The sequence below is a fragment of the Bufo bufo genome, chromosome 2, assembly GCF_905171765.1.
Source record: "Bufo bufo chromosome 2, aBufBuf1.1, whole genome shotgun sequence".
Lineage (NCBI taxonomy): Eukaryota > Metazoa > Chordata > Amphibia > Anura > Bufonidae > Bufo > Bufo bufo.
In genome coordinates, this window is record NC_053390.1 from 255,625,393 (window position 1) to 255,638,415 (window position 13,023).

Genomic DNA, 13,023 nt, shown 5'->3' on the forward strand with positions numbered 1-13,023 from the left:
GTATTGCTCAACTACATAATGATGATAATGAGATTTTTCAAGGTATGTACCTGTCACATGGTTCTTACCATCTTGAAATCCAATATCCTAAATACTGAATAAAATGTTAGTCTCTTACTGTTATTTCCAACTTTGACTTAAAAGGTATTCTACCAAGGGAACCCTTTTAAACCCACACAATATTTAGTTATCAGTAATCACAATGATTAGCAGAAATTCTGTAAAATATCTGTAAAATGGACATTTTTGAATGTACAGATCTGTACCTGCTTGTACATTGTATGTTGAGGGGCAAAAACCACAAAAACTTTGAATTTTGTTTAATAAATAAATGAGTGTCAAAACATAGCAACAAAAAGTCCACATAATCTCCAATTTGAGAAGCCCACCATCGTCTCTGTTCACAACATGTAAATGTCTATGCTCAAAGTAAACTTCAAGAATGTATTAGTTTTTCTTTCTGTTGGTTTTCTGATTCTTGATTTGTTGTCCGGTCAACTCTCTCCCCAGTACGATACCCATTTTGATGCCAGGCTTCTTTCAATTTACAGCTACTCCCATTGATTTCCATGCATCCATTGAAAGTAGTCTGATTCGTTCCTGACACTAAATCAGTTCCGTGTGTTAAAGACTTGCCACTGGCTGTACGTGTCTGAGAAGGTTGTGCTCGACCAAAGATATGTTGATGCAATATCTTCCGAAATGTCTGGCGGAACTCACGTATGCGGTAGGCATATATTAACGGATTCACCACTGAGTTAGCATGAGAAAATAGAATTGCAAAGTACATGAGTAAAGGTGGGGGGCGCACACAAGCCTCACAGAAGAGAGTAAAGCAGTTGATGATGTGCAGGGGTAACCAGCAGATTGCAAATAGGCCCACAATAATAGCCAGTGACTTGGCGGCGTGGACTTCTCGTTGCAGTGTTGACCGAGAGCGTTCACCACATGTCACTTTTGACTCAGTCTGTTTTAGCTGGCGTCTGGCTGCCATGAAGATTCTTAAATAAATCCCCAGCATGAGCACTAATGGTACCAACACACATGCAAAAAAATTATAATATACCATATAATCCATAGTCACAACATTTTCAAATAGGCACTCTAACATGGGGGCGCTGCATCGAGATGAGTTTTCTGCTACAATATCCTTCCTGTTCCAGCCTAGCATGGGAGTAAGACCAATAACAAAGGACAGCAGCCAGCAGACAGCAATGATCACGTTGGCTCTTCGACTGGTTACCAGACTGTTATACCTGAGAAGAGAAATGAAGATATAACTAAAGCTGAAAAATGAGCATTAGACCACATAGTATTGTCACATAGGAACCCATTTAAATTCTAGGTACAACTTAAAAAAGCAGATGTGAAGAAAAGATATAAAAAGACAAGTTGGAGATAACATGGAAGTTAGGTCATTGAGGGGAGACAACCTGGGAATTTTCAATGCTTTTTACAGAAATCTTCCCATCCATGGGATAACAGCTGGAAGATTTCTGTTTCCATACAGAAGTGACAGTGTCCAAGTATAAGAGTAGACAAAAACATCTGGTATGTGGTCACTAGGGACCTGCAAAAGCATGGACTTCTCCCTGACCACAACTACTCCAGACAGAGCTTTCTTGCTTTCAATATATTATAGCACGTTCACCAGGTTAATACAAATAACTGAAAATTAATTTTTCTAAAACGTTTAGGCAGTCAACACATAACTTTAGGAGACATGTAGCCAGAAAAATGAAGCAGTCATATGACCTGCAGTCCAAGCTGTAAAGACAAATGAAGTGTATTATTCAGAATGACATGGTTGTAAAGGGCAATAAAGTGAGTTAAATGGAAAGATTATGGTACCAGTAACATTATCATAAAATTGACCTACAAATCTAAATATAGATGCATGGTATATATAACAACCATAAAAAATTTACAAGAAACTCTATATGCAGCAATATTGTATTCATAGCATGAATGTATGTGCATATTGGAGGGGAAGGGGGTTAAAGCGAACCTTTCACCTGGATTTCACTTAATAAACTATCAAAAGTACCTTATAGATCATCCTCATTGTGTTAGCACACGGTCTTGTCCCGCTTTTCTGCCATGTATATGCATGGAAAAATCGCCTTATAAAGTACTCTTGACTCTACAAGTCACGGTAGAAGTCAAGGGGGTAGCCCTTCCCTCACTCCAGGCTGTAACTCCCCTACCCTAACCCCGCCTCTATGCAGTCTAATTGACACCTCAGTCGCCGGGACCGCGCTTGTACAGGCGGCGCATGCGCCGTCGGACTCAAGCGCGATCCTGTAACTGAATCGCGCATGCGCCGTCCTCGATGCCTGCCTGTCTTCTCTTCCTCACGCGCGATTCAGATACAGGATCGCGTTTGAGTCCGACGGCGCATGCGCGGCCTGTACAAGCGCGGTCCCGGCGACTGAGCCGGGTGTCAATTAGACTGCATAGAGGCGGGGTTAGGGCAGGGGAGTTACAGCCTGGAGTGAGGGAAGGGCTACCCCCTTGACTTCTACCGTGACTTGTAGAGCTGGAGAAGAGTACTTTATAAAGCGATTTTTCCATGCATATACATGCCAGAAAAGCGGGACAAGACCGTGTGCTAACACAATGAGGATGATCTATAAGATACTTTTGATAGTTTATTAAGTGAAATCCAGGTGAAAGGTTCGCTTTAAAAAGCATTTACAGTGTACATGAAAATAGGGGGCAAGTATCACAAAGGCACAGGACCAAAATGAAATCCATAAAATTACGTACGGTACTATAAATAATGAAAAAGGCCTGGCTTTTAATTGCACCAAAACGTATAGCATAGAAGTGAATTTATAGAAGATGTTGGTCAAGGGATCTTTAGACACTATAGTATCATTTCACGACCCATTTCTAAAGGTAAGATGGTGATATCACAGATACTTATAATGAATTAGATTACGTCATCATAACATCTTTCTCCATCTTGCTGACATTTCTGAGCTCAGGTGTACCCGGGGACTGTCTTGTCAGTGACTGACAGCTTTCACTATATACAGATGTAGCTGTACTAAACTTGACTCTGAAAACACGAGTCACAGTGTTATCTGGGTTATCTCATGACAAAGGCCATTGAAATCTGTGTAAAAGCAGTTAACATTTTCTTGCTATCCTTTACTTAACGCGTTAGCCATCAAGTTTAGCTCGGCTGCATCTGTACATATGGAGAATGCTATCAATCACTGATAATAGAAAAATGGGCCTTCATGAGCTCCGAAAAAGCAGAGATTGAGGCCTCTTTCATAAGGGCGTCCCGGATTTGCTCCGGATGCCTCGTGCGTGCATTGCGGGAAAACAGTGCGAGTAGGCATGCAATTGCAGTCAGTTTTGACTGCGATTGCGTTCCGATGTTCAGTTTTTTCCACGCGAGTGCAATGCGTTTTGCACGTACGTGAGAAAAAACTGAATGTGGTACCTAGACCCGAACCCGAACTTCTTCACTGATGTTTGGGTTTGGGTTAGGTGTTCTATTCATTTTGTTATTTTCCCTTATAACCTGGTTATAATGGAAAATAATAGCATTCTTAATACAGAATGCTTACAAAAATGTGGATTGAGGGGTTAAAAAATAATAATAATTAACTCCCCTCATCCACTTGTTCACGCAGCCGGCATTGTCTTCTTGCTTCTTCTTTCAGGACCTGCAAAAGGACCCTTGATGACGTAATTGCGCTCACCACGTGGTGAGCTCGGTGATGTCAGCGCAGGTCCTGATCTTCATTCATTCATTACATCATCAAAGGTCCTTTTGCAGGTCCTGAAAGAAGAAGCAAGAAGACAATGCCGGCTGCACGATCAATTGGATGAGGTGAGTAAATTTTTTTTATTTTTTAACCCCTCAATCCACATTTTAGTAAGCATTCTGCATTAAGAATGCTATTATTTTCCCTTATAACCATGTTATAAGGGAAAATAATAAAATGAATACACTTTAATGGGGTCCGGGGTTGCTTTCATCCCTATCATCTCCTAGCAACCATGCGTGAAAGTCGCACCGCATCCGCACTTGCTTGCGGATTCTTGCGATTTTCACGCAGACCTATTTATTTCTATGGAGATTGTGTTGCGTGAAAAACGCAGAATATAGAACATGCTGCGATTTTCACACAACGCGGTCCGGATTCAGTGCGGGTGCAATGCGTTCACCTCACGCATTGCAACCGCATGGAATTCTCGCCCGTTTGAAAGGGGCCTTAAAGAGGATCTGTTACCACAAAACGCAGTGCAATCTGCCAGCAGCATGTTAGAGAACATGAGGAACTGAGCAGATTGATATATAGTTTTATAGGAAAGGATTCAGTAAATTCAGTAAAATATGTAAATTATACATTTATATCCCTGCTTTTTCTAACTGAAGATCACCCCGTGTACACCTCTCAGTAAATAGAGGTGTTATCAGAGATTGATAGCATTCTCATGCACATGAATGTATTTTTTTTCGAGTCCGTTCCAGTTTTTTTGCAGACCGTATGAAGAACCATTCATTTCAATGGGTCTGCAAAAAAAAAAAAAAACAGGAGGTACTCCGTGTGCATTTTGTGTCCATCTGTCTGTTCCATAAAAAAAACAGAACATGTCCTATCACCGCGCAACAATGATTTTGCTACTGAGAGAAAAACATGTGAATTAGTCCTCATGCACATGACCGTTGTGTGCATCCGTGTCCGTTGTTCCGTTTTCCGTGATTTTCTGTGGACCCATTGACTTTCAATGGGTCTGTTGAAAACTCGGAAAATTCACCGTTGTTCATCCGCGTCCGTGATCCGTGTTTCCTGTCCGGACAACGGTTCACGGACCCATTCAAGTCAATGGGTCCATGAAAAAACACGGATGCACACAAGATTGTCATCCGCGTCCGTGATCCGTATCCGTGGCTACTTTCACACAGGTTGATCCGCAGATCCGTCTGCATAAAAGCTTTTTCAGATCTGAGTTTTCACGGGCGCTCCTCCTACTGGTAAGTGACAGGTCTGTGCTATAAGCAATGCGCCACACAGACCTGTCACTTACCAGTAGGAGGAGCGCCCGGCTAGTCACAGAGAGCGCAGGTAAGTATATTGCTTCTAAAATTGCTAAGTAACCATGGCAGCCCGGACTACAGTAGCGTCCTGGTTGCCATGGTTACCGATCGGAGTCCCAGCGATTAAACTGGGACTCCGATCGGAACTCTCCGCTGCCACCAATGATGGGGGGGGGGATTTTAATTAGGAGGGGGGAGGGAAGGCCGCACTGGCCACCAATGAATTAAATACTGGGGAGGGAGGGAGGGGGGCCGCACTGGCCACCAATGAATTAAATACAGGGGAGGGGGGGCCGCACTGGCCACCAATAAATTAAATACAGGGGAGGGAGGGAGGGGGCCGCACTGGCCACCAATGAATGTAATACAGGGGAGGGAGGGAGGGGGGCCGCACTGGCCACCAATGAATTAAATACTGGGGAGGGAGGGGGTCCGCACTGGCCACCAATGAATGTAATACAGGAGAGGGACGGGGGCCGCACTGGCCACCAATGAATGTAATACAGGGGAGGGAGGGAGGGGGGCCGCACTGGCCACCAATGAATTTTAAACTGGGGAGGGAGGGGGGTCTGCCCCCTCCTGCCTGGCAGCACCTGATCTCTTACAGGGGGCTATGATACGCACAATTAACCCCTCAGGTTCGGCACCTGAGGGGTTAATTGTGCGGATCACAGCCCCCTGTAAGAGATCAGGTGCTGCTAGGCAGCAGGGGGCAGTCATGTACACAGTTCTTAGTATATTCTAACTTGAAGCATCCCCATCACTATGGGAACACCTCTGTGTTAGAATATACTGTCGGATCTGAGTTTTCACAATATAACTCAAATCCGATGGTATATTTTAACATAGAGGCGTTCCCATGGTGATGGGGACTCTTCAAGTTAAAATATACCATCGGATTGGAGAAAACTCTGATCCGATGGTATAATAGGGACTCCTGACTTTACATTGAAAGTCAATGGGGGACAGATCCTTTTGCAATTGCACCATATTGTGTCAATGTCAAACGGATCCGTCCCCATTGACTTGCATTGTAAGTCAGGATGGATCCGTTTGGCTCCGCATGGCCATGTGGACAGGTCATGTCACTTACCAGTAGGAGGAGCTCCCGGCCGGACCTGTCACTTACCAGTAGGAGGAGCTCCCGACCGGACGCAGACCATCGCAGCTCGCAGGTAAGTATAATGGTTATACAAATTGCTAAGTAACCATGGCAACCGGGACTGCAGTAGCGTCCTGGTTGCCATGGTTACCGATCGGAGCCCCAGCGATTAAACTGGGACTCCGATCGGTACACTCCGCTGCCACCAATGATAGGGGGGAGATTTTAATTAGGAGGGGGAGGGAGGGGAGAAGGCCCACTGGCCACCAACGAGTTAACTACAGGGGAGGGAGGGGGGGGCCCACTGGCCACCAATGAGTTAACTACAGGGGAGGGGGGGGGGGGGCGGCCGCACTGGCCACCAATGAGTTAACTACAGGGGAGGGAGGGGGGGGGCCGGCCACACTGGCCACCAATGTGTTAACTACAGCGGGGGGGCTGCCCCCTGCTGCCTGGCAGCACCTTCCAGGCAGCAGGGGGCAGTCATGTACACAGTTCTGTTAGTATATTCTAACCTGAAGCGTCCCCATCACCATGGGAACGCCTCTGTGTTAGAATATACTGTCGGATTTGAGTTTCACGATGTAACTCAAATCCGACGGTATATTCTAACATAGAGGCGTTCCCATGGTGATGGGGACGCTTCAAGTTAAAATATACCATCGGATTGGAGAAAACTCCGATCCGATGGTATATTAACTCCTGACTTTACATTGAAAGTCAATGGGGGACGGATCCGTTTGAAATTGCACCATATTGTGTCAACGTCAAACGGATCCGTCCCCATTGACTTGCATTGTAATTCAGGACGGATCCGTTTGGCTCCGCACGGCCAGGCGGACACCAAAACGACTTTTTTTTCATGTCCGTGGATCCTCCAAAAATCAAGGAAGACCCACGGACGAAAAAACGGTCACGGATCACGGAAAAACGGAACCCCATTTTGCGGACCGCAAAAAAATACGGTCGTGTGCATGAGGCCTTAGTTTGCAGTTTATTCAAATTCCTAGATCATTTTCCATGTCAGTGTTACCGAGTGTTTTACCATTTAGTATGTACAGGTGACTTGCATTATTCCTTCCCATGTGCATAACTTTACATTTGTCAGTGTTAAACCTCATCTGCCACTTATCTGCCCAAGCCTCCAATCTATCCAGATCCCTCTGTAGTAGTATTCTGTCCTCTTCAGTGTTGATTACTTTACACAGTTTAGTGTCACCTGCGAAAATTTATATTTTACTATGCAAGCCTTCTACAAGATCATTAATAAATATATTTAACAGAATAGGGCCCAATACTGACCCCTGAGGTACCCCACTAGTGACAGTGACCCAATCTGAGTGTGTACCATTAATAACCACCCTCTGTTTTCTATCACTCAGCCAGTTACTTACCCACATACAGACATTTTCTCCCAGTCCGAGCATTCTCATTTTATATACTAACCTTTTATGTGGTACAGTTTAAAATGCTTTGGAGAAGTCCAATATGCCATTAATATTCTTATATTTTAATAGTATGGGCATTTTCGCATACGGCGATGCCCATGATGTTTATTTTTTGATTAAGTATTTTTATTTTAAGGAAAGGGGGGTGATTTGAACTTTTATTTTTTATTTTTATATTTTTCACTTTTTTTTAAGTGACCTTGGGTGACAATAACTGGCAATCATTAGATTGTCTATTGTGTTTATTGATGTCTATATAGACACCATTGAACACTTCATTTGCACTATACCAGGGATGCTCAACATGCGGCCCTCCAGCTGTTGCAAAACTACAACTCCCAGCATGCGCTAATAGCTGTAGGCTGCCCAGGCATGCTGAGAGTTGTAGTTTTGCAACAGCCGTAGGTTGGGCATCCCTACACTATACCAATACAATGCTGCCACCTAGTGGCCTGTATTGGTATAGTCATCTAATAGGCACCAAAGCCTGCTTGAGGCTTCAGCCTATTAGATCAATGTAACAGGTTCCCCGACTTCCGCTTACGGACTGCGCAGATGCTGTGGTCACATTTGACTACGGCATCTGAAAGGGAAAATGTATGCGATAAGCCACAGCATGTGCCGCAGGTAGGGATCGACCGATATAGATTTTTTAGGGCCGATACCGATAATTTGTGAACTTTCAGGCCGATAGCTGATAATTTATACCGATATTCTGGGAATTTTCATTTTTGAAAAAAATTAAATTCCTACACAAATCCGCTGAAAATTTATATGTTTATTGTTAACGTGTATTTTTTTTTTTTTGTAAATCTTTCTTTTTCATTTATACTTAATATTTTTGTGTTTTTTTTTTTTTTACTAACTTTTAGCCCCCTTAGGGACAAGAACCCTTGTCCTATTCACCCTGATCTCTATCAGGGTGAATAGGAGCTCACACTGTCCCTGCTGCTCTGTGCTTTGTGCACACAGCAGCAGGGAGCTGAACATGGTCGCCAGGGCTTCAATAGCGTCCTGGCTGCCATGGTAACCGATCGGAGCCCCAGGATTACACAGCTGGGGCTCCAATCGGAGGAGCAGGGGAGAGGGGATCCTGTGGCCACTGCCACCAATGATACTGGGGGGCGCACTGCGCCACCAACGTTTTTAATACTGGGATGGGGGTGGGGGCACACTGCGCCACCAATGATTAATACTGGGGGGCTTGGGGGGGCGCACTGCGCCACCAATGAAGAGAAATCTCTCATTAATTCATATACAGGAGGCGGGAGCTGGCTGCAGAATCACATAGCCGGCTCCCGACCTCTATGAGCGGTAGCTGCGATCCGCGGCACCTGAGGGGTTAACTACCGCAGATCGCAGCTACTGCTCATTGAGGTCGGGAGCCGGCTATGTGATTCTGCAGCCAGCTCCCGCCTCCTGTATATGAATTAATGAAAGACTTAACTTCATTGGTGGAGCGGTGGCCACAACCCCTCCCCTTCTTTTGTCCTCTCTCCTCTAATTGGCGGCAGAGGCAGCAGCAGCACAGGGGGAGGAGACACTGCTTCCTTCTCCCCTGTGCTGCTGAGGGAACACGGAGAGCGCTGAGAGCAGTGCGATCTGTGTTCCCAATACGTTATCGGAATATCGGCAAAATAGATGCCGATACCGATAACGGTCAAAATACTGAATATCGGCCGATAATATCGGTAAAACCGATAATCGGTCGATCCCTAGCCGCAGGTCTCTTATATTTAAAATAGCAGAAACCCGGCAGCTATGGCGCCCGCTGCACGTGCGAGCGGGCGCCATGTTTGGGGACTTTGCAAACTATGCTGAATTAGTAGACAACATGCTTACAGCATATGAACAACTTGGCTGCCGAATGTCATTGAAAGTGCATTTCTTAGGCCTCTTTTCAGACGGGCTTTGCGGGAAAATGTTATGGGAACACCCGCGATTTTTCCGCGCGAGTGCAAAACATTGTAATGCGTTTTGCACTCGAGTGAGAAAAATCGCGCATGTTTGGTACCCAAACCCGACCTTCTTCACAGAAGTTCGGGCTTGGGATCGGTGTTCTGTAGATTGAATTATTTTCCCTTATAACATGGTTATAAGGGAAAATAATAGCATTCTGAATACAGAATGCATAGTAAAACATCGCTGGAGGGGTTAAAAAAAAATAAAAAATTAATTTAACTCACCTTAGTCCACTTGATTGCGTAGCCCGGCATCTCCTTCTGTCTTCATCTGATCTCTGTGCAGCAACAGGACCTGTGGTGACGTCATTCCGGTCATCACATGATCCATCACATGATCCATCACCATGGTAAAAGATCATGTGATGGATTATGTGATGACCGAAGTGACGTCACCACAGGTCCTATTGCTGCACAGAGATCAGATGAAGACAGAAGAAGATGCCGGGCTACGCGATCAAGTGGACTAAGGTGAGTTAAATTATTTTTGATTTTTTTTTTAACCCCTCCAGCGATGTTTTACTATGCATTCTGTATTCAGAATGCTATTATTTTCCCTTATAACCATGTTATTAAATTAAATTAAATTAATGCCGGATCCGGCATTCCGGCAAGTGATAAGTATTTTTCGCCGGAGAGAAAACTGCTGCATGCTGCGGTATTTTCTCCGTCAAAAAAACGCAAGAGGGACTGAACTGATGCATCCTGAACGGATTGCTCTCCATTCAGAATGCATTAAGATAAAACTGTGACGGAACTCAATACCGGAAAACAAAAACGCTAGTGTGAAAGTACCCTTAACCACTTGCCGCAACTGTAACGCCGAAAGGCGTCATCGCGGCGGCTCCCCCAGGCTACGCTAACGCCGATTGGCGTCATCTCGCGCGAGCCGAGATTTCCTGTGAACGCGCGCACACAGGCGCGCGCGCTCACAGGAACGGAAGGTAAGAGAGTGGATCTCCAGCCTGCCAGCGGCGATCGTTCGCTGGCAGGCTGGAGATGTGATTTTTTTAACCCTTGAAAGGTATATCAGATGCTGTTTTGATAACAGCGTCTAATATACCTGCTACCTGGTCCTCTGGTGGTCCCCTTTGTTTGGATCGACCACCAGAGGACACAGGTAGCTCAGTAATATGTTGCACCAAGCACCACTACACTACACCCCCCCCCCTGTCACTTATTAACCCCTTATTCACCCTTGATCACCCCTGATCACCCCATATAGACTCCCTGATCACCCCCCTGTCATTGATTACCCCCCTGTCATCGATTACCCCCCTGTAAAGCTCTATTCAGACGTCCGCATGATTTTTACGGATCCACTGATAGATGGATCGGATCCGCAAAACGCATACGGATGTCTGAATGGAGCCTTACAGGGGCGTGATCAATGACTGTGGTGATCACCCAATATAGACTCCCTGATCACACCCCTGTCATTGATTACCCCCCTGTAAAGCTCCATTCAGACGTCCGCATGATTTTTACGGATCCACTGATAGATGGATCGGATCCGCAAAAACGCATACGGACGTCTGAATGAAGCCTTACAGGGGCGTGATCAATGACTGTGGTGATCACCCCATATAGACTCCCTGATCACCCCCCTGTCATTGATTACCCCCCTGTCATTGATCACCCCCCTGTAAAGCTCCATTCAGACGTCGGCATGATTTTTACGGATCCACTGATAGATGGATCGGATCCGCAAAACGCATATGGACGTCTGAATGGAGCCTTACAGGGGCGTGATCAATGACTGTGGTGATCACCCCATATAGACTCCCTGATCACCCCCCTGTCATTGATTACCCCCCTGTCATTGATCACCCCCCTGTAAAGCTCCATTCAGATGTCCGCATGATTTTTACGGATCCACTGATAGATGGATCGGATCCGCAAAACACATACAGGCATCTCCCTGGAGCCTTCCAGGGGGGGTGATCACCCCATATAGACTCCCTGATCACCCCCCTGTCATTGATCACCCCCCCTGTCATTGATCACCCCCCCTGTCATTGATCACCCCCCTGTCATTGATCACCCCCCCTGTCATTGATCACCCCCCCTGTCAGGCTGCATTCAGATGTCCGTATGATTTTTACGGATCCACGGATACATGGATCGGATCCGCAAAACACATACGGACATCTGAATGGAGCCTTATAGGGGGGTGATCAATGACAGGGGGGTGATCACCCCATATAGACTCCCTGATCACCCCCCTGTCATTGATCACCCCCCTGTCATTGATCACCCCCCTGTAAGGCTCCATTCCGACATTTTTTTGGCCCAAGTTAGCGGAAATTTTTTTTTTTTCTTACAAAGTCTCATATTCCACTAACTTGTGTCAAAAAATAAAATCTCACATGAACTCACCATACCCCTCACGGAATCCAAATGCGTAAATTTTTTTACAGATTTATATTCCAGACTTCTTCTCACGCTTTAGGGCCCCTAGAATGCCAGGGCAGTATAAATACCCCACATGTGACCCCATTTCGGAAAGAAGACACCCCAAGGTATTCCGTGAGGGGCATATTGAGTCCATGAACGATTGAAATTTTTGTCCCAAGTTAGCGGAAAGGGAGACTTTGTGAGAAAAAAATAAATAAAATCAATTTCCGCTAACTTGTGCCAAAAAAAAAATAATTCTATGAACTCGCCATGCCCCTCATTGAATACCTTGGGGTGTCTTCTTTCCAAAATGGGGTCACATGTGGGGTATTTATACTGCCCTGGCATTCTAGGGGCCCTAAAGCGTGAGAAGAAGTCTGGGATCCAAATGTCTAAAAATGCCCTCATAAAAGGAATGTGGGCCCCTTTGCGCATCTAGGCTGCAAAAAAGTGTCACACATCTGGTATCGCCGTACTCAGGAGAAGTTGGGCAATGTGTTTTGGGGTGTCATTTTACATATACCCATGCTGGGTGAGATAAATATCTTGGTCAAATGCCAACTTTGTATAAAAAAAATGGGAAAAGTTGTCTTTTGCTGAGATATTTCTCTCACCCAGCATGAGTATATGTAAAAAGACACCCCAAAACACATTCCCCAACTTCTCCTGAATACGGCGATACCAGATGTGTGACACTTTTTTGCAGCCTAGGTGGGAAAAGGGGCCCACATTCCAAAGAGCACCTTTAGGATTTCACAGGTCATTTACCTACTTACCACAAATTAGGGCCCCTGGAAAATGCCAGGGCAGTATAACTACCCCACAAGTGACCCCATTTTGGAAAGAAGACACCCCAAGGTATTCCGTGAGGGGCATGGCGAGTTCCTAGAATTTTATATTTTTTGTCACAAGTTAGCGGAAAATGATGATTTTTTTTTTTTCTTACAAAGTCTCATATGCCACTAACTTGTGACAAAAAATAAAAACTTCCATGAACTCACTATGCCCATCACGAAATACCTGGGGGTGTCTTCTTTCCAAAATGGGGTCACT

The 13,023-nt window shown here is 45.3% G+C and overlaps 1 protein-coding gene across 2 annotated transcripts in view; it reads right to left on the reverse strand.

The window, feature by feature from the left end:
* Nucleotides 1–208: 208 nt before the first annotated feature.
* ADORA2A (adenosine A2a receptor) overlaps nucleotides 209–13,023 on the reverse strand; it is a 28,108-nt gene continuing 15,293 nt past the window's right edge. For both annotated transcript variants that reach the window (XM_040416420.1, XM_040416419.1), the window contains exon 3: nucleotides 209–1,256. In XM_040416420.1, coding sequence (XP_040272354.1) covers nucleotides 437–1,256 — 820 coding nt within the window. In that variant the 3' untranslated portion in view covers nucleotides 209–436. The remainder of the gene's footprint in view (nucleotides 1,257–13,023) is intronic.